The sequence below is a fragment of the Moschus berezovskii genome, chromosome 14 (genome assembly GCF_049115385.1).
Source record: "Moschus berezovskii isolate FMDL1 chromosome 14, NW_MosBer_1.0, whole genome shotgun sequence".
Classification (NCBI taxonomy): domain Eukaryota; kingdom Metazoa; phylum Chordata; class Mammalia; order Artiodactyla; family Moschidae; genus Moschus; species Moschus berezovskii.
Window position 1 is genome coordinate 83,047,326 of NC_142473.1, and position 22,938 is coordinate 83,070,263.

Consider the following 22,938-nt stretch of genomic DNA (forward strand, 5'->3'; position numbering starts at 1 on the left):
AGATTTGAGGCTAACCATATATTTTTTAGATTGGGGTAGAAAACATTTATTTATCCCAACATTTTCTGTTTTACCTTGATTCCTTGAACAAATTAAATAAAAATTTAAAGTGTAAAATCCTAAATATTCCCATGAAATAAAAGTTTCTTATGTGATTGTAAGGCTAATTGTAGGATAATAGAGCCTTATTTCCTGACCCTTTAATGTGAAGATTCCTTATTTTACAATACTTGAAGATTTGACCCTTCTTTAAGCTGAATGTCAGCATTGGTTTCCTAAAGTACTTATATATGTATGTAAATACATTCTGAGATGGGCTTCCCTGGTGGCTCAGACAATAAAGAATCAGCCTGTCAAGCAGGAAACACTGGCTCAATCCCTGAGTTAGGAAGATACCCTGGAGAAGGAAATGGCAACCCACTCCAATATTCCTCCTTGGAGAATCCCATGGACCGAGTAGACTGGTGGGCTACAGTCCCTGGGCACACAAGAGTTAGACACGACTCAGTGATTACACCACCACACCACTATATCCTGATATACTTTAATATAGAATAACATTGTAATAATCATAATATTTACAAACAGATTTTTCCAAGAAGAGGTAAGACTAACTCAATAGCAATTGAACAAGTAGAAAAAAAAAAAATAGTGAATTAACTCTGGAAAGGCAAAATAACAATACTTTTCAGTATGGGATCACTTGACCAGAGGTTCACACATAAGAAGTACATGCTTATTTTTTTACATATATAACAACAAATAATACTGGAGGGCACAGACGTTACCTATTTAACTTTGATACTAGCTAAAAGAAGAGTTTTAAGCGTTCTTATTTTATTTCCCTAGAAAGCTTTCAGGAGACTCTATTTAATTTATATTTGAAAACACTAATTCCTTAGTTAATATCACTCAGGTTCAATTACAAAGACCAGTTGACATGTGTCTGCTAAAAGAACACATAATTGCTTTAGCTACACAAATGTCAAATAATCAGATAATTGAAACTATCCCACTGACACCACTTTTGTGTTCTTGTGATTATTTAATTCACTAAATTTTTGTTATGGCAGATTAATAATATACTAGAAGTTCTAATCTATGTAATAAAATTTTACTGATTGAAAGGGAAAAAAATAAAAGCATCCTATTCACAGATCACTTAATAGTTTATATAGAATCTCCATTTAAGATACACAAATAAAATGTTAACTAGATTTATTGTAGTGATCATTCAGTTGTACATCCCATTTTTTAATATGCCAAAGAAAAGCTAAGACTATATAGTGGAAGGTCACATGGTAAAGATCAATATACATAGATTGTTTATATTATTATGTAAAAACCAACCATAACTAGAAAATAAATGCAGATTCATGCCAATGTATGGCAAAACCAATACAATAATGTAAAGTAATTAACTTCCAATTAAAATAAATAAATTTAAAAATAAATTAAAAAAAGAAAATAAATCTTTTTATATATTACTTATAATAACATCAAAAGAGTAAGCCACTTAAAAATGATTTGTTTTAATAAAACTGCAAGAGTTACATACTGATAACCACAAAACACTGCTTGCAGAGAGAAATTAAAGGAGATTTAAATAACAGATAGATGTATCTTCCTTGTGGATTGTGATATTCAGTAATTTAAGTCCAATATTTTTAAGATACCAATTTGCCTAAAATTGATCAATAGTTTTAATGCCAGTTCAGCTGGCTTATTTTTAATAGACAAACTGATTCTAAGTTATATAGAGATTGTTAAAAAAAAAAAAAATCTTAAATTAACCAAAACAATTTTGAGACAGAAGGAAAATCATTAAATGATTTTCACTATCTGATTTTAAGAGTTAGTAAGGAACTACAGCACTCAAAAAACTGGAAATGGCAGCCCACTCCAGTGTTCTTGCCTGGAGAATCCCAGAGATGGCGGAGCCTGGTGGGCTACCATCTATGGGGTCGCACAGAGTCAGACATGACTGAAGTGACTTAGCAGCAGCAGCAGCTACACTGAACAACATATTTTCAATATGGGTGAAATAGCCTTATATTGGAAAGAGATGTTATCTAGGACTTCCATAGCTAAAGAGAAGTCAAAGTTTCAAAGGACAGGGTTTGCCTCACTTCAAACCTTCAAAGGATTGACTGACTCTCTTGTTAGGGGCTGATGTAGTTCAAGGCTTCAATTAAAGCCAATGCTCATTTACCACTTTGAACATTCTAGGGCCCTTAAGAAGTATGCTAAATCTACTCTGCCTCTGCTCTATACATAAAACAACAGTGTAGCTGACAGCACATCTGTTTACAACATGCTGCTGCTGCTAAGTTTCTTCAGTTGTGTCCAACTCTGTGCTACAATATGGACTGTCGCCTGCCAGGCTTCCTCTGTCCATGGGATTCTCCAGGCAGAAATACTGGAGTGGGTTGCCATGCCTACTCCAGGGGAATCTTCCCAGCCCAGGGATCAAACCCACGTCTCTTATATCTCCTGCATTGATAGGCGAGTTCTTTACCACTAGTGCCACCTGAGAAGCATGGTTCATGAAATATTTTAAGCTCACTGTTGAGATCTACTGCTCATAAAAAAATAAAATAAAAAGAATTAAAAACAAAGATTTCTTTTTAAAGTACTATTACTTATTGACAATGCACCTGTTCACCCAAGAGTTCTAATGGAGATGTACAACAAGATATGTGCTGTTTTTATGCCTGCTAACACAACAGAGCAATAGCATTCCCCATCCATTCTGCAGCCTATAGATCAAGGTGTCATTTCAACTTTCAGATGTTATTATTTTAAAAATATGTTTTGTAAAGCTATGGCTGGTATAGATAGTGATTTCTTCGATGTCTGGGCAAAGGAAAATGAAAGCTTCCAGAATGGATTCATTGTTGTGGATGCCATTAAGAACATTCATGATCCATTTGGAAGATGTAAAAATACTAACGTTACGAGGATTTGGGGAAATTTGTACCCCACCTTCATGAATGGCTTTGAGGAGTTCAAACTTTCAGTGGAGGGAGTAGCTGCAGATGCAGTGGAACTAGTGAGAGAACTCGATTCGCAGCAGAGACTGAAGATGTGACTCAATCGCCGCAATCTCGGGATAAAACTTGAATGGATGAGGACTTGCTTCTTGCGGATGTGCAAAGCAAATCGTTTCTCGAGATGGACTCACTCCTGGTGAAAAACGTTGTATGGATTGTTGACATGACAACAAAGGATTTAGAATATTGCATAAACTTAGTTGATAAAGCAGTGGCAGCCTTTGAGAGAATCAATTCGAGCTTTCAAAGTTCTGCTGTGGGTAGAATGCTGTGGAACAGCATTGCATGCTACAGGCAAATCTTTTGTGACAGTGTCAATTGATGTGGCAAACTTCATTGCTGCATTTTTAGAAATTGTCACCACAACCCAGATTTTGAGCAACTGCCACGCTGATCAGTCAGCAGTCATCAGCAGTAAGGCAATACCCTTCACCAGTGAAATGATTATAACTCACTGTAGGCTAGATTTTAATAAAGTATTTTAATTAAAATATATACACATTAGACATAATGCTGTTGCATACTTAATAGACTACAATATAATATAAATATAACCGTTACATGTGCTGGGAAACCAAAAAATTATGTAATTTGCTTTATAATGCATTCACTTATTGCAGCGGTCTGGAACAAAGACTACAATATATTTTAGGTATGCCTATTTTGTCTATTTTTGGAGAAGGCAATGGCAAGCCACTCCAGTACTCTTGCCTGGAAAATCCCATGGATGGAGGAGCCTGGTAGACTGCAGTCCATGGAATCGCTATGAGTTGGACATGACTGAGTGACTTCACTTTCCCTTTTCACTTTCACACATTGGAGAAGGAAATGGCAACCCACTCCAGTGTTCTTGCCTAAAGAATCCCAGGGACAGGGGAGCCTGGTGGGCTGCCGTCTATGGGGTCACACAGAGTTGGACATGACTGAAGTGACTTAGCAGCAGCAGCATTTTGAGTTTTGCTCCTAAATAGGGAGTTGAACTATGATAATTAGTTTTTTCTAATTATCTAAGCATATAGATTCTCTGGAATAAATGGGATTTATATAGAGCAATCATATTCCCCAGGATGCTTGGAATATTTGGTCCAATTCCACTGTTAGGGAAAAAAAAAAAAGAAATCTCATGACAGAATGACATGGAGCCAGAGTAAGCACATGTGGATTTGACCATTTCTAAGTTCCCTCTGAGTCCCAAAAGCCCACACTTTGGCAGTTCTAAATACAGAAGCAAAAAGAGGATGTTTTAAAATTTTTGCCAAAGGAAGTTTCGGCCTCCTTGTTTCTCAGACTACAGATGAGAGGATTTAACATGGGATGACCACTGGATAAAACACAGACACCACTTTGGTCCATTGAGTAGCTGGAGCTGGGCGCAGATCCATGACAGGATTGTACCAAAGAAGATGGCGGCCACCATCAGGTGGGACGCACATGTGGAGAAGGCCTTGTGCCTCCCCTCAGCAGAGCAGATCCTCAAGATGGCGGTGAGGATGTGGAGAGAGGAAATGAGAATAGTGAGGAGGCAGCTCAGTTCATTAAAACTGGCAAAAGCAAAAATGACAGCTTCATTGGCACGAGTTTGACAGCTTCATTGTCAGAACAAGGGAGTTTCAGGAGGGGTGGAATGTCACAGAAAAAGTCGTTGATGACACTGGAGTGGCAGAAAGACAGCTGGAAGATGATGCCCGTGTGAATGGCAGCATGTATGAAGCCAGCGAGGTATGTGGCCAACACCAGCAGGACGTTAAGTTGGGGGGACATAGTGATCGTGTAAAGGAGAGGTTTGCAGATGGCCACGTAACGGTCATAGGCCATCATGGTCAACAGGAATCCCTCAATGCCAGCAAAGGAACCAAAAAAGAAGAACTGAGTGGCACACTCATTGAATGAAATGCCCAGAAATTTACGAGCATTTTAGAGGCAATGAGAGAAGAGTAACAGAAGTCAACAAGGGATAGGTTACTGAGGAAAAAATATATTGGAGTGTGGAGATGTGAGTCAGTCTTGATTAACAGGGTCATGCCAAGATTTCCAAACACAGTGATCATATGGATGACTAGAAATACCATAAAAAGAAGACTCTGTAGCTCTGGATGATCGCTGAACACCAGGAGAATAAATTCAGTCACTGTCGAATGGTTGTTCATCCCTTTGTCTCAGAATGGATGATTTGCTTGCTGAGATAAGAAAGACATCAGTGATATAAATTATGCAAAAAAAAAAAAAAAGAAAATCAAACAGTGTATTCTCTACTGTAAAATTACTTTTAAAATGTGTAAAGAACATGTATAATAAGGCTTTTTATGTTTTTAACTGCAGAACAACAAAAAGATTTCTTAAGTTAACTCAGCAACTTTTATTTTAAAGCGGGCGTTTGTCCATGTGTGTGTGAAGTTGTTGATAATCAGCCCCTGCCTGTCTGTATCTCACCTTACCCCCCAAAGTTTCCCACCTCCTCCGTTGATCGTTTTGCCTTCACTGTCTATCATTCAGTTCCTTTACATTCTCTTTGGCAATGAAATGTAAGACATAGTTGGATATATAATACTTTCTGAATTCAGTTGTTTGGTTTTTTTCCTATTTTCTCTTAAGCCCACTCTAATCAAACTTTCACTCCATCACTCCACAGAAATGGTTCTTGTCAAGGTTGTCAGGGTTCTTTATGCTGCCAAATTCAGTGGTCAGTTATCAATCTTCAACTTTCTGATCCATCAATAGTATTTGGCAGAGTTAATTGCTAACTACTCCTTGAAAAGCTATCATCTGTTGTCTTCCAGGATACAACATTCTGAGCTTTCCTCTTACCATATGGGTTGCTCCTTCTCAGCCTTTTTTGTTTATTCTTCTTTTCTCTGACTATTAAGATTGGAGTAGCTCAGAACTCATTTTGTGATCCTCTCTCTCTCTTTTTTTTTTCTATTTATACTCTACCTTCATGATCTTATTCAGTCTCATGACTATAAATACTATCTATATATTTACAACTCCTGAATTTATTCCAGCCCTGACCTCTTACCCAAATCCCAGATTTATAATCAATCACGTGCTCACATTTTCACAGTATCCAATAATGGCTCAACCTGACTCAAAGCTGATTTGCTAATGTCTTCCTTTAATTTTCCCAAACATAACATTCTCTGTCTCGAGTCAGTGACAACTCTCTACTTCCAAGTGTTCAAATAAAAACTAAATAGAAGCAGATATTGAAGAAATTGTTCTCTCTTCTTTTTCACACACTATGTAACTAGTCTGTCAGATAATTATGTTATCTCTATTTTCAAAATATCTACGTCAACAAACCAACTACCTCCTTCCATCTTTGTTTCTACCATTAAGGCTCAAGCCAACATCATCTTTCACCTGCACTTCAGTCGTGTCCGACTCTGTGTGACCCCATAGATGGAAGCCCACCAGGCTCCCTCGTCCCTGGGATTCTCCAGGCAAGAACACTGGAGTGGGTTGCCATTTCCTTCTCCAATGTGTGAAAGTGAAAAGGGAAAGTGAAGTCGCTCAGTTGTGTCCGACCCTTAGCGACCCCAGGGACTGCAGCCTACCAGGCTCCTCCATCCATGGGATTTTCTAGGCAAGAGTACTGGAGTGGGGTACCATTGCCTTCTCCTGTCTTTCACCTAGATTACTACAATAGTCCTTTAACTGACCATTCTTTCTCTAAAATCAGTTAAATTCCACCCTGTAAAATATCACTTAAAAAATTCACAGTCACTTTGTAGACCTCCACTTTATACATATAAATATATATACATTATATATATATGACATAAATGGAATTATATTCTATATGCCATATATGACCTTATATGTGTGTGTTTACATATGCTTATGTCTATAGATATATAGATAGACAAAGGCTGACAATTGCAGTGGTTTCTCAAAGTGTGCATATAAGAGAATAAAATAATTTTATTTAATCTACTACACAGTGTATTAAACATGCCAAGTACTTTGGCACTCTTTCTGCACAAAATTAATTAAATTTCCCTGCTTTATACAACAGAAAAACACACATATATACACAGAGAGATGCATGTGTACATGTGTGTTTGCCTGTGTATGCATAGGGTGAATATTCTATAAAATCCTCATCTTTATTATTCATCCTAAACCCCTTTCTTCAAAAAAAAAAATTGTGTTAGTTGGTAAAATTCAGTATTTCAGACATATTGCAATTTAATGATATAGTGTTTTTATTTTTTTTATTTATTTATCTTAATTGGAGGATAATTACAATATTGTGATGCTTTCTGCCTACATCAATATGAATCGGCCATAGGCACACGTGTGTCCCCTCCATGCCGAGCCTCCATCCCTGCCAACCCTGTCCCTCCAGGTTGTCACAGAGCATGGAGAGGTTTTGTCTTAATTCCTTGAATGCTTTTTGAATCCTCTTTGAAGCTTTCTATAGCTAACCAATCATAGATAAATCATCTTACCTGCTGTCCTTAAGACATACTCACTGAAAGTAGTGGTGTTTATAAGTTTAGTTTTATTTATTGGTTTTTGGAGGAATACAATTTTTTTCCCCTACAGCATGAAATTTATAGCTTTGATGAAAATGAAAGTGACATAAGGAACTCAGTTGTGACAGACTTAAGATATGGTTAATTAATTCAACAAAAAGTGTAAGATGCTGCTTCTGAATTTGAGGCTGAGGGTCAGATTATTAAGGTTGTGATGATGCTCTTGAGATTTAATCATCTTTGCAAAACACTAAAAAAATGAAAGCCTGAAATATACTAACCCAAAATTAAGACACCCACTTATTTTTCACTGAGATAATTGAACTATTTTCTCCCCAGAGAGTCACTTATACCTTTGTGAATAAGTTAGGCATTTGAAGTACAATATCTCTTTTATGGTCTTAAGACTCCATTGTGAATAACATTGAATTAAATTAAATGATATAAAATTTATTAGGTCTTGACTCAAGATTTCAGAATTCCACTGAAAATATAATCCATGCTCGTTTCTATTTTAATAGGCAAGAATACTGGATGAGTTACCATAACCTACTCCAACCGACCCATCACTCCCAAACACCTTCCTGACTGTGGCTTTTTTCTTTTTATTTGCTCACTCAGTTTCATGTATAATTGTTCCCTTACTATTCTTTTAACAAACCAAGGAGGTTCTTACCTCAGGGCCTTTGTATTCACCACAGATGTTCATGCAGTCATTCCAGGCAGGACTTGCTCAAACGATATTTCCACAGGTTGCTCTACTCCCACACAACCCTATTCTCTCGCTTTAATTTCTTTAAAGCACAACTCTTATCCACTTACCAGTCCTGGGTGTTCATTGGTGGGACTGATGCTGAAGCTGAAACTCCAGTACTTGGGCCATCTCATGCGACAAGTTGACTCATTGGAAAAGACCCTGATGCTGGGAGGGATTGAGGGCGGGAGGAGAAGGGGATGACAGAGGATGAGATGGCTGGATGGTATCACCAACTCAATGGACATGAGTTTGGGTGAACTCCAGGAGTTGGTGATGGACAGGGAGGCCTGGCGTACTGTGATTCATGGGGTCGCAGAGAGTCGGACACGACTGAGCGACTGGACTGAACTGAACTTATCCATGTCACACAGATGCATCCCACACAAACAGGAACAAATGTCTGTTTACACAGACACACTTTGCTGTTGACAATAAAGTCTTCCTCACTCAAAAACAAGTTTAATGAAATCAAGAATTTTGTTTTCTCACATGGTATATCTCTAGCATGTGTTACCTGCTAAACACATTTTTCCACTGATGTCTTTGAGAGAAACGTTGGTTAATAATTAAAAGTGGAATTACCAGGAGATTGGAGGGCTGTTACAGGGGGTAGGATGAGTTATCTCCTCCTTTGTGGTCCCTAACAAACCTTTTGGAGATGAAGTGGTCTCATTTGGAACATTGGCATTCCACCTTCTGGTCTGTAGTGGAGAGTGGGATGGAAAGAAATAGGAAACAGACATTTAGCTGATTCCAAATCATTGTTTAGTCCTTCTTCAACATATCATCTCATAAAAGACAGTTTTTTTCCCTGTTGTTCCAACATTGACAGCCCCGACCCCACTACAATGAGCAATAAATAGATAATTGTGTTTGATAAATGTTTATTGAAAATTATGTGAAACTTTGGCTGGGCTACAGATAAAAAGTTAAAACACTTTGACTTTGACATTACTACACTCCAAAATATTTCAGTTAATTCACAAAGTCAGTAAACTATATCCCCCATCACTGCTATGGCAGCCATATTATTAAACAGCTAAGACTTTCTTTTTTAGTATTTGGTACTCTTGACAGAGTTGGACTGTGAAGAAAGCTGATCGCCAAAGAATTGATGCTTTTGAACTGTGGTGTTGGAGAAGACTCTTGAGAGTCCCTTTTTCTGCAAGGAGATCCAACCAGTCCATTCTAAAGGAGATCAGTCCTGGGTGTTCATTGGAAGGACTGATGCTAAAGCTGAAACTCCAATACTTTGGCTACCTCATGCGGCGAGTTGACTCACTGGAAAAGACTCTGATGCTGGGAAAGGTTGGGGGCAGGAGGAGAAGGGGACGACCGAGAATGAGATGGCTGGATGGCATCACCGACTCTGTGGACATGAGTTTGAGTGAACTCCAGGAGTTGGTGATGGACAGGGAGGCCTGGCGTGTTGTGATTCATGGGGTCGCGGAGAGTCGGATACGACTGAGCGACTGAACTGAACTGAACTCTTGACATCCATGTGAATGGAAGAGTGTTACTATTTATAATAGATGCTGTGATATACTACCCAGATTGGACCTTCAGTATTGAAGTATTTACTTCCCCAGCTTCCTAGGGCATCGAAAGCTGACACCTCATAGCTGAACTCTACTCTTGGAATATCCCTGCTGAAAGTCATTGTCATTCTAAAAATTAGACCTCTTCCAGTGGGTGACCCATATCTAAAGCAGGTTATTATGGAGGTATAAATACCTGTTCAAATTTGAAACATTTCTGAGAAGGATAATCTCAACTCCAGATCTCTACATCCGTTCTGTTCCGTTCCGTTCAGTTGCTCAGTCGTGTCCGACTCTTTGCGACCCCATGGACTGTAGCCTACCAGGCTTCTCCGCCCATGGGATTCTCCAGGCAAGAATACTGGAGTGGGTTACCATTTCCTTCTCCAGGGGATCTTCCCTACATGGAACTGGCTAAATACTCTCTTACAATTTCATCACAAATTAGTTTCTTCTACCCAATCCTATTTCCCTTACTTCTTTATCAGTATTGTTCCTGGGAACACTCTCCAATAAATTTCCTAAATACAAATATCTGTCTCAGGGTCTATCTTCCAAGATCCAATCAAAGTTATATATATATATATAATATTTACATATATATATATATATATATATATGCTGCTAAGTCACTTCAGTCGTGTCCAACTCTGTTTGACCCCACTCTAGGCAAGAACACTTGAGTGGGTTGCCATTTCCTTCTCCAATGTGTGAAAGTGAAAGGTGAAAGTGAAGTCGCTCAGTCGTGTCTGACCCTTAGCGACCCCACGGACTGCAGCCTACCAGGATGCTCCATCCATGGGATTTTCTAGTCAAGAGTACTGGAGTGGCTTGCCATTGCCTTCTCCTATATATATATATATAAAATTAAGAGTGAAAAAGCTCAATATTGAAATTGAGATTTAAATCTAGGTCAGCCAATTCCAAATATTTTGCTATTTTACCAGACACTGCCTTCTTTCACTGTATTGATTCATACTATAGGCTAATAAGTACACATTTAGGACACCAGGAAATTAAGAATACATCTCATTTTAAACAATATACTTTAACACAGAAAAACAGTTCAAGCAATTAGACAATACAACTAACATGAAAACATTCTTATTCCCCGTCACAGGGTGATATGTAATATGGCTTCACAATATCTGTTGCTGCAAGATCTTCTTTAAGGCCCCTTTCACATCCTTATTTTTCAAACTGTAGATGAGGGGATTTAGCATAGGGATCACTACAGTATAAAAGACAGAGACAATCTTGTCCTGCTCCATTGAGTAGCTAGACGTAGGACGTAAGTACATGAAGAGAATCGTCCCAAAGAATATGGTGACGGCCATGAGGTGAGAGGCGCAGGTGGAGAAGGCTTTGTGCCTGCCCTCTAAGGAGGGCATCCTCAAGATGGCGGTGAGGATGCATAGGTAGGAAATGAGGACGATCATAACACAGCCGATGACATTAACACTGGAGAAAGCCATGATCACGATGTCATTGATGCGGGTATCAGAGCAAGAGAGTTTGAGCAGGGGTGGTGTATCACAGTAGAAGTGATTGATCTTATTGGAGCCACAAAAGGACAAGTTGAAAGTCATTCCTGTGTGTATGGCTGCATTTCCAAAACCTGCTAGGAATGAGGTAGCCACTAGCAAGAAGCAAATTCTCCCAGACATGAGAACTGGATACAGCAAAGGGTTCCAAATAGCTGCGTAGCGGTCATACGCCATCATAGCTAACAAGAAGCACTCAGTCCCCAGGAAGGAGCCAAAGAAATAGAACTGGGCAGCACACCCATTAAAAGAAATGGCCTTCCTCTCAGCCACAAGGTTCGCCAGCATCTTAGGAGTGACAGAAGAAGAGTAAGAGGCATCAACAAACGAGAGACTGCTGAGAAAAAAGTACATGGGGGTGTGGAGACAAGGGTCCATCTTAATTAACACAATCATCCCCAAATTACCCACCATGGTTGCCATATAGATCAACAGAAACAATCCAAAGAGGACAACCTGTAGCTCTGAATTGTCTGAGAGTCCTAAGAGAATAAATTCTGTCACTTCTGTTTGATTCCTGGTTTGCACCTCTTTCATATATCTGACCATTTGAGCTGCAATAGAAGAAGAGATAGAACGTGCTATTTATTCGGATGAATACATGACAGGTGGGCTTCCCTGCTGACTCCCTGGTAAACAAGCTTGCCAATACAGGAGCTTCAGTTTCGATCCTTGGGTGGGGAACATCCCCTGGAGAAGGAAATGGCAACCCACTCCAGTATTTTTGCCTAGAACATTCCATGGACAGAAGAGACTGGCAGGCTACAGTCCATGGGGTCACAAAGGGTTGGACATGACTTAGCAGCTAAACAACAAATATATGACAACTTAAATATCTCTTTACCGACATGTACACGTGCAAATTTTAGCACAGTGTATAAGGTGAAAGACAGTAAAAAGTGTGCTAAGTTTGACATTAAAAGACATGAAAACACTGTGTTGAGTTCCAGGTGTGCTGCCAACTAACAAATGACCTTAAAAGAAGGGACACATGTCCGCCAATTATGAGCACTTCTGGCATTAACTATTTACTGGATAATTACAGGAACTTATCCTTGAGACGTATCTCATTGTTTATGGTAAATAAATTGATTGATGTATTAGCACACCTTTTAGGCACATTTCCCAGAGAAAAGTGTCAAAATGAATTCAGGCCACTGCCTGTTCTTCAGCAGTACTAGCTGAATGAATGAAATGAATGAAAAATGTTGAAAATGATTAAATATTAAAAAATAAAATGAATTTGAATTTTCTGGTGGTAGGGGTAATTTTAAAAGTTGATGGCCAAGCCAGGAGACTATTCCCATATAGCCAGCATGGTTCCAACCCTACCCTAATTTTCCAGTGTCAGCATTTACAGAAAAAATAAAGTAAGTTAAATATTGAGCATTTGGAAAAATCCCCTTCAATTTTTAGAGAATCAGGTTGTAAGAATAAGCTCACATCCCAGATGAAAGTAATAGAACAAGCCAGGGCAGAGAAAACTCCCGCCCGACACTCAGATTCACAGGATCACAACAGAAGCAGAAAACACCACCAGCAGCACACAGAACGTTCCGGCCTCCATACTAAATCTGAGGAATAATTTAATGCTAGGTCATCTAAGTGGAGGTAAAGTTTACCCTTAGAAATGTATAATGAAGTGAAATCCAGGACAAAAGGAAGAAGAAAGAAAGAAAAAGATAGAAGAAAGAAAGGAAAGATGGAAGGAAGGGAGAGAGGGAGGAACGGAGGAAAAAAGAAGAAAAGCACGTCCCCAGCCTAAACTTTAAAGTAAAAGTTTAGGCCAATTACTCTAGTGAAATTCTCTATTTCCACTCCAATTCCTCACCTGGTCCATGGCCTTAGATTATAAAACAGTAGATAACATGATGCTAACTTAGTTATCGAATTATATCTCAGAGCGTTAAACCCCTTATCATTTAGAGCAGCAAACTATTTGGTACTGTCTGAAACTAAAACATAAGGTGAAATATCCTGGTAGTCTAATGGTTAGGATTCCATTTTTCTACTGCAAGGGGTGTGGGTTGGATATCTGATTGGGGGAACTAAGATCTCACATACTGTGTGGCATGGTCAAATATACATGGGCTTCCCCAGTGGCTCAGTGGTAAAGAATCTGCCTACAATGCAGGAGATGCACAAAATGGGAATTTGATCCCTGGATAGGGAAGACCGCCTCGAGGAAGTCACGGAAACCCATGCCAGTATTCTTGCCTAGAGAATCCCACGGACAGAGGAGCCTGGTGGGCTACAGTCCACGCGTGCCCAGTTGCTCAGTTGTGCCCGATTCTTGTGACCCCGTGCTGTAGCCTGCCAGGCTCCTCTGTCCTTGCGATTCTCCAGGCAAGAATACCAGAATGGGTTGCCATTTCCTTACTCAGGAGTTGAAACCAGGTCTTCTGCTTTGCAGGAAGATTATTAGCAAACTGAGTTATGAGGGAAATGCCACAGTCCATAGGGTTGCACAGAGTTGGACATGGCTGAAGCAATTCGGCATATATATAAAGCTGAGCACCGAAGAATCAATGCTTTTGAAGCGTGGTGTTGGAGAAGACTCTTGAGAGTCCCTTGGACAGCAAGGAGATCCAACCAGTCAATCCTAAAGGAGATCAGTCCTGGATATTCATTGGAAGGACTGATGGTGAGCTGAAATGCCAATACTTTGACCACCTGATGAGAAGAAGTGACTCATGGGAAAAGACCCTGAGGCTGGGAAAGATTGAAGGCAGGAGAAGTGGATGACAGAAGACGAGATGGTTGGATGGCATCACCGACTCAATGGGCATGTGTTTGAGCAAGCTCCAGGAGTAGGTGATGGGCAGGGTAGCCTGGTGTGCTACAGTCCATGGCTCAAACAATCAGACATGACTAAGCGATTGAACTGAATTAATATAAATCTTTTAGAAAAAACTTAAAACAGAAGATCAAAGTAACTCAGCACCAGTGCTAATATTGATGTTTAAGGATCTACTGAGCGCAGCTTGGGGGAAGGGTGGCAGGATCTGGTTCCATTCTTACAGACACCACTGTACAAGAAGTGCCTAGTCATACTCAGATCCGCTCAGGGACTCAAGACTCCAATAAGCAAAAAGCCTGGCACTTTTATACAGTACTGCAATACTTTCAATGTATCACTGCACCCGTTATCCTATCTAAGCCTTACCACAATTCAGTGAGGGAGACAATCAAGAATATGCCCATGAGTATTAAGAAGATAATCTTTTGTTAGGTGAGGTCAGTGAAGTATAGAAATGTCTCAGCTAATCAGTGATGAATGCTGGCTAGAACATAGGTCTCTTGATGCCACATTATTTGTTCCTCAAAACTACACTGCCTCTCTTCTGATTTCACTCGACAGATACTCAGCCTAGCTCCTTGTCCTTGGACTAAAGTTGCTGTTTGAACTTCACAGAAGAGCATCTTCAGCTGGTATTAAAAAGAAGGAATGGGTCTTTCCCTCTCATCTTCAACAAGAAAGCATCCGTGAGAGGACTTTTCCATCAGAAATAGCAGAAAGAATAAAATGCTCTAGAAACTTTTGTGTGTGTCTTAGGCACATAAAGAAAGTCAATGATGTGTACAAATAATAAGTACTAAATTAGGTTAATCATTCCCTATGATCTACAAGCTCTATGTTAAGTATTTTTCCTGCATTATTTTATTTAAATTATGTGTGATAGGCAGTATTATAGTTCTCTTTTTGCACATGAGAAATGAGATGTACCAAAGATTGGTGACTACTGCTCAGAGTCCCAGAGAGCCTGTGCATGTCTAATTTAGATCCAGTCAGTGCAGTTCTCCTTCTCTTAACATTTGAGGTCATTTATAAGGACCTTGTCAATAATAGATGTGAGAACTAATATACAGATATGTTGATATTGTAATTCTCAGAACTTTATATTAATACATTAGAATCCATTACCTGCATTAGGGAAAAAAATGTGTATATCTCCTAAAAAGAAAATATAATTATAGTGGCTGAAAATTTCCTTTTTCAGAACTCAGTCTCATTAATTTGTTTTTTAGCAAAATACCATTCATTTTACATCTAGCATTGCAAATTCCATGCTTCATTCTCTCTTCTTCCTTAGCAAATACATTTCTTGTTTTTGTGAAATATACTCTTTCCCCCAGCTTAGAGTTTGCAGTCAACCATCTAGTCCAGAGATTCTTCATCTGAGTTTTCAATTTCTAAGAGTTTGTGAAAATAATAGTAAGATTTCCTTAAAATCTCTGGTGTTTAAAAAAGCATTCAAGTCATATTATTTATTCTCCTTAGCTTTCTCCTGAAGACTAACAAATTTTGTATTGATAAAAATGGACAGAGCAGTTATTTAACATACTTTTTAGTCATTTAGTATTCTTGGAACCTTGGCTCTGTGGGTAATTGGAGAAGTTAACAAGATTGTGAATTTTTCTTCAGATCAGTAACCTACATGGTACACAAATTTAATATTTTTTTCTTACCTTTCTTAATTGGTTGACTTCTACTTGATCCCTTTGCTTGTTCTTATCCAATGCCCAAATTCAGCTGAAAAAGAAAATCAGGAGGCAAGAAAACATAAAAAACTTTTTAGAAAAGTTTCCTCTCATCGTCCCAGGTTAAGGAGTAGACACAGTTGTAAAGGACTTTAGACACCAATCATTACAGAGACAAGAAAACTGAAACACTTACATCTTCCCTGTCCTGAGAGAATCACTCACATTCAGCAGAGACTGAGTCCTTCTTATTTTTACTTTTCCTTTAAGGTAAGAATCCCCATATGTTAAAATGTAAAATACATTTCAAAATATAGAATACATTGCTGCAGTGTATTGGTAATACTGTTTGCAGCTATTTCTGGTTGGAGAGTTCCTAGACTGGAGTCTGCAGTAAGCATGCTGACATCTTAAATAGGATATATTTCTTGTTCTTATGGCTCTGGGGACTGTCTTCCTCATGTCATCTCATTTTAATATACTTTTTTCCCCGCCTCCTCTGCAATCACATGTCTCTTTTGTGTTCCTCTCCTTTACCCTTGGGATAAATGGGGCTAATAAGAATGAATTTTCAGATGAGTATTCCTAACCACTGTTTTGATTTTTTTTTTTTTTTATTGCTTCATTGCTACGTCAGACTTTCACTAATTGCCACGAGCAGGGACTGCTGTCTCATTGCAGTACACAGGCTTCTCATTATGGTGGTCTTTTGCTGCAGCACACGGGCTTCGGTGTGTGGGCTTCAGTAGTTGTAGCTCACAGACTCCAGGCTGCTGAGTGCTGCGGCACAGCGTAGTAGCTCCAGCACCAGGTCTTTCTGGCATGTCAGATCTTCCCCGACCAGGGATGGAACCCATGTTCCCTGCACTGCCAGGCAGATTCCTAATCACTGAAACACAAGGGAAGCCCCTCTAATCACCATTAAGCACCCTTTTGCTGTCACCCCAACAGTTAGTGGTCTGGTGCCCTTCGGAACATTAAAAATACCCACAAAGAGCAGGTTAGTTCAATCTCTGATCTTGCCTCGTATGAGGACTTTGGGTACATCGGGGAAATTATGCCGCCTGAATGACGGTAATGGACTAATTGAGGGAGGCAAAGGGAGGCAGCAAGAACAAGGACTGACCTGACTTTCGGTCCTGGCTCTCTGTCACTGATGGTGTGACTTTGGATAATGCATCAAGCGTCTTCATATCTCAGCGTTTCCATTTCTGTGTAGGAACACCGACACCCACTTCATAGGTTGAATCTGTAGATGAATGGATGAACGCATGTGAATTGTTGCATCAAATACACAGAGATAGCCGACTGATAAGCAAGAGTCTCCCCACCCTGACTGTCCTCCCTATTGTCTAGAATAAGAAATAGCTATCAGCCTAAGTAGTCTAGATTGATGCTTACAAGTTTCCCATTGCTTAAATGTATTTTCCATATAAGAGATACAGAGTCTGAAACTAATTGATCAACATATGATGATCTTTTATATTATCTATGTCACTTTGAGAAGATACCCCAATTGATTTCTCTCAGTACAATGTAATCAATGTAATTTGCACTAAATTCTGGGGGACACAAAGACTTAAAAGATACCTGGCTTTATCTCTAGCAATTCAAGCAGTATTTGCATTATTTTGGTTAAATCTTAGCCTTTCCTTAGAGGGAAAATACAGTAGACTCCTATCAACACAGAGTCTGAAACATAATTGGCAAACAATGAAGTTTACTTAATAAGTAAATAAATAACCTTTCTTCAATTAATAGTGAATTCATTATTATACAGGAGTGTGGGTGGAAGCTGGAAGAAAGATCACACAGCACTGAGAGATCAGTGGTAAGGGATATAAGACTGAAAGGACCCTAGGTGATAACACAGTGGTGGAATGAGACTACCGAACACCATAGGAGTAATTAATCATGGACAGGCTGGGGGGCAGGTCCTAGTCAGCCCACGCTGTGAAGCAGAAAGTCTAAAGGAGCTTCAGAATAAGAAAACAATTAATTTCTAAACCCACTTTAAGTGTCATTCAAAGAGGCACCAGACAGGGACTTCCCTGGCAGTCCAGTGGATAAGAACCCACCTTGCAATTGAGGGGACATGGGTTCAATCCCTGGTCAGGGAACTAGGATCATACATGCCCAGAGCAAATAAGCCTACCCTCCACAGCTACTGGAACCAGCCAGCCTCTACTACTGAGCCCATGTGCCACCACAACAGTCCATGCTCTGCAACAAAAAATCCCACAGGAAGCAACAAAGATCCTACATGCTACAAATAAGACCTGGCACAGACAAATAAATAACTATCTTAGAAAACAGACGGTACTTTATCTCCCTAATGCCAAGATGGGGACCATCAGGAGTTGGGATGCAACAAGATCTCCATGGAGTTTTCTGAGAATTCACCTTGGAAATAAGAATGTGAGATTGGCACCATAAAAGAGAAACCACTGACAAGTTGTAATGCAGTTTTTATGGAGAACCATGGGACTCTCAAGTCCAAAAAACAAGCAACTACTATTTATTCATCACAAAACAGAGGTAATGCTGACTAACGAAGATATGACTTTTCCTCATATGAATTTTCTGATCGCAATCGTGGTACCATCAGAAGATTCAATTGACCAAATATGGAAATTACCCTGCAGAATCTCTGATGAATAAATGCTAATGTTCTGCAGCCCTTTTTTTTTTTCCTTTTCCTATCCACTGCTGCTGCTGCTAAGTCACTTCAGTCGTGTCCGACTCTGTGTGACCCCATAGACGGAAGCCCACCAGGCTCCCCCGTCCCTGGGATTCTCCAGGCAAGAACACTGGAGTGGGTTGCCATTTCCTTCTCCAATGTGTGAAAGTGAAAAGTGAAAGGGAAGTCGCTCAGTCGTGTCCGACCTTTAGCGACCCCACGGACTGCAGCCTACCAGGCTCCTCCATCCATGGGATTTTCTAGGCAAGAGTACTGGAGTGGCTTGCCATTGCCTTCTCCTTCCTATCCACTAGGCTCTCAAAAAGATTAATCTCAAAAATTTGGGTTTTGGTGTTGTTGTTAAATTTCAGTTTTTTATTCCAGATTCTTTCAAATTAAATAGAGAAATAGAGTTTAAACATGAGATGGTTGGATGGCTTCACTGACTCAAAGGACACGAGTCTGAGCAAACTGAGGGAGATGTTGAAGGACAGGGAAGCCTGGCGTGTAGTCCATGAGATTGCAGAGTAAGACATGACTGAGTGACTAAGCAGCAACAAAATATGGCCACTCTGTATAGCATGGAAAGTCTTATCCTCTTTGAAGTGACTTCTGGCATCAGTAAGCAGAACTTTCTAAATTACAGTCAAAATAACATCATGAAGGCAGTTTGGGGGTTGTAAAAACAGTGCGTGCAGCATTCATCATTGACTCAGTTACCACAACTAGAGAGGCTGGAAAAAAATTCCCTTGTGTTTCCTTCTTTTATCATTAAAGCTGAAGGGAGAGAGAGTGAAATTCCATAGGGAATGACAGTTCATCAAATCTCTGAGTCTCCTGTGAGTGCAAAAACCATTTCATCATATTTCTTCTGGGAGAAGTGATGATTCTGAAACTTAAATACTTCCTGCAAATAGAAGCAAAAGTGAGATGAGCTGATGGCTCAGGGACAGCAGGAGGGTGATTGCTCATCTTGGGATGCTTCTCAGAATATTTGTTCAGCATAACTAAGTAAGAGAAGAGGAGACATTGGACCTCTCTCCAAAAGGTAAAAAACAAACAAACAAACACAAAACCACACAAGTTAATCCCATGTCAGCCTGTTTGGGGCTAAAAAGAAATACGACCTGTTCAGAGTGGAGTGTTATGCTACTCAGTGCTCCTTTGGACATGGATTTCCTTGGCATCAGGTCCATGCCACCTTAAAGTTTACAGAAGAGATACAGACCATGGGTTTGACTTTTAGATGTCTCACTCTAAGTCAGAATTTAAACTGCTAGAATTAGAAAGCTCCATAGAGTTTACATTCTCTCCCCCATTCATTTCGCATATCAGGAAGCTGCATCTCACAGCAACTCATCAAGTCCAAATGATTAATTGAGTTGATGGGGGTATTACTATCAATCACACTAAGATTTAGCTCATTACGAACGTATGCATACTGCGTGCTAAGTCACTTCAGTCGTGTTTGACTCTCTGTGGCCCCATGGATTGTATCCTGCCAGGCTCCTCTGTCCACGGGATTCTCCAGGCAAGAATACTGGAGTGGATTGCCATGCCCTTCTCTAGGGGATCTCCCAGACCCAGGAATTGAACCCGGGTCTCTTACGTCTACCTTCATTGACAGGCGGGTTCTTTACCACTAGCACCACCTGGGAAGCCCATTATGAATGACCACACCCCAGTGAAAGATGCACTCTACTACTCTACTTTCTTGTCTTTCTTGAGCAATAAATCAAATAGGGTAGATCCAGTCTGACTTCTTTCAGGTTTGCATAGAGGGTGCTACTTATTTCTAAGTTCATAGTTTGGCTAAGTTTGGGTTACTCTTGCCCACTCCCTTCTTAGAATTCTTCCATGGACCAGTTATCTGTAAAAACAGAGAAAAAGAAGTTTACCAATGCATACTCCTGTGTGTCCATAGAGATGGATAACACTTTCCCTATTCTCCCAAGAGAGGAATCCTTGAATCTTAACTCTGAGTTGAAGCTGTTGGCTAGGCAATAAAATCGTTCAAAGACACAGCAGTGTCTTCGTCCTGGTTATGCTCCATGCCAAGAGCCTGGGTGCTTCTAAAGATCAGAGAAACTAAAGAACTAATTCCATGCCCATGAATAAGAGGCAAGACAGGAAAGAAAGAAAGGTGGGCACAAAAATAAAGATCTGTAACCTCCATCAGATCATACGCACACAGAAGATGGCACAGTGAAGCAGACTCTAGAGTCAGAGCCCCTCTGCTACTCACTGGCTCTCGATTGTATGGAAGGTATTTAGAATCTAGCCTTGCTCTTTTCAGATGTAAGATGGAGGTAATGTTGGCACCTACTTCATAGAGCTGTGAGGAGGATGAAATTACATAATGTGTGGAAGAAATGAAAATTCTGGCATACAGTTTGCATTCTGGCCTTTTAAAAATTATCTTTATTCACTGCTTTATCTTATATTGCTCACCCTCTGCTCCAAGTATTTCACTTTCTGTGTATGTGTTTGTGTGTGGGGAGCAGGGTGGTATGATGTGTTATATCCTGTGACCCTGGGATTTTTTTGTGTGTGTTTGTGTGTCAATCTGCAATGAGAGTTCATGTTTGTTGTCTGCTTTGTTTTAGAAAGAAGGGGCACTCAAAACTATTCTTTACTAATTAGTTAGGCATATATTCACACCAATCAAGTCAAACATTTGGTACTATGTGGTAAATGACCTCAGAACACAAGGTTTTTGGAGAAAAAGTTTTGCCATCCCTAAAACACTAACATCTTCTCCTTTGTTGACTGAGTTTCTGCAGAAAACCCAAGGCCATCACCTTCACCGAAGTAATTTGATTTGTCCTGTGGATCACTGAATCTAATTACTGGGAAGATTTTTAAGAATCACCTCAAACAATAAGCCAAATCCAGACACACATAAAATTGAAAAGATGGATAAAGAAAACCACTCAGTGGTGACCGAGTTTATCTTCATGGGCATCACTCAAGACCCTCAGCTGCAGATCATCTTTTTTGTGGTCTTCCTCTTGGTCTACCTGGCCAATGTCGTGGGGAATGTTGGGATGATTATCCTGATCGTGACAGACACTCAGCTTCACACACCCATGTATTTCTTCCTCTGCAACCTCTCTTTCGTCGACCTGGGCTACTCCTCAGCCATTGCCCCCAGGATGCTGGCTGACTTCCTAACAAAGTGCAAAGTCATCTCTTTTTCCAGCTGTGCCACCCAGTTTGCGTTCTTCGTAGGCTTTGTGGATGCCGAGTGCTACGTCCTGGTTGCCATGGCCTATGACCGCTTTGTGGCCATCTGTCGACCCCTCCACTACAGCACTCGCATGTCCACGCGAGTCTGCTTGGCTCTCATGCTGGGCTCCTACCTGGCTGGCTTGGTGAGTTTAGTCGCCCACACTTCCCTCACTTTCAGTCTGAGTTACTGTGGTTCGAACATCATCAACCACTTCTTCTGTGAAATCCCACCACTCTTAGCCCTCTCTTGCTCAGACACCTACATCAGTGAGATCTTGCTCTTCAGTCTCTGTGGCTTCATTGAATTCAGCACCATCCTCACCATCTTTATCTCTTATGGCTTCATCCTCGTCGCAATTATCAGAATGCGCTCAGCTGAAGGCCGCCGTAAGGCTTTCTCCACCTGCGGGTCTCACCTCACTGGCGTCACACTTTTTTACGGCACAGTCATGTTCATGTACCTGAGGCCAACATCCAGCTACTCCCTGGATCAAGACAAATGGGCCTCTGTGTTCTACACGGTTATCATCCCCATGTTGAATCCCTTGATCTACAGCTTACGGAACAAGGATGTGAAGGCTGCTCTCAAGAAAATAATTGGAAAGAAACCTCAATAATATTAATAACGAAAATGAAAAAAATATTAACACAGATAAATAATAGTGGTAGAAGGATGTGGCAGGAAATAAAAAATTCTACTAACATTCCCATAAGCACTACAAGTTACCAACTATTTGCTGAGTCAATCTTCTATTTTTTTAAAAAAATTGAGGTACAGTTGATGTGCAGTTTTGTATAAGTTTCCATGTACAGCATACTTATTCAAAAATTTTAAAGGTTATACTTCACTTATAATTATTATAAAATACTGCCTATGTTCCTTGTACTGTACAAGATATTCTTGTAGCGTATTCTGTAGATTTGTTATATTGACTAGTTTGTTTTGTTTTGTTATATTCCACATATAAGAGATATCATGCAGTATTTGTCTTTCTCTGTCTGACTTAATTCACTAAGCATTATATCCTCTAGTTCAGTTCAGTTCACTTCAGTCGCTCAGTCGTGTCCGACTCTTAGCGACCCCATGAATCACAGCACCCCAGGCCTCCCTGTCCATCACCAACTCCCGGACTTCACACAAACTCATATGCAACGAGTCGGTGATGCCATCCAGC

At 40.0% G+C, this 22,938-nt stretch overlaps 2 protein-coding genes and 1 pseudogene across 3 annotated transcripts; 1 reads left to right on the top strand and 2 right to left on the bottom strand.

Annotated features, from left to right (window-relative positions):
- Window positions 1-3,622: 3,622 nt before the first annotated feature.
- On the bottom strand, window positions 3,623-15,897 carry LOC148775685 (olfactory receptor 5AP2-like; annotated as a pseudogene). The gene is made up of 3 exons (XR_016039053.1): window positions 15,841-15,897; window positions 8,354-8,989; window positions 3,623-5,230 (listed from the first exon to the last, which is right to left on the bottom strand). The product of XR_016039053.1 is annotated as an olfactory receptor 5AP2-like (transcript).
- Window positions 10,966-17,264, bottom strand: LOC129554094 (olfactory receptor 5AP2). Its single transcript, XM_088843526.1, has 2 exons — window positions 17,254-17,264; window positions 10,966-11,887 (listed from the first exon to the last, which is right to left on the bottom strand). Exons 1-2 carry the CDS (start codon window positions 17,262-17,264, stop codon window positions 10,966-10,968), a joined length of 933 nt encoding a protein of 310 aa, XP_088699652.1.
- Window positions 17,265-21,447: 4,183 nt separating this feature from the next.
- On the top strand, window positions 21,448-22,380 carry LOC129537474 (olfactory receptor 5AR1). The gene has a single exon (XM_055396867.2). The coding sequence runs from the start codon at window positions 21,448-21,450 to the stop codon at window positions 22,378-22,380; it is 933 nt and encodes a 310-aa protein (XP_055252842.2).
- Window positions 22,381-22,938: the final 558 nt, after the last annotated feature.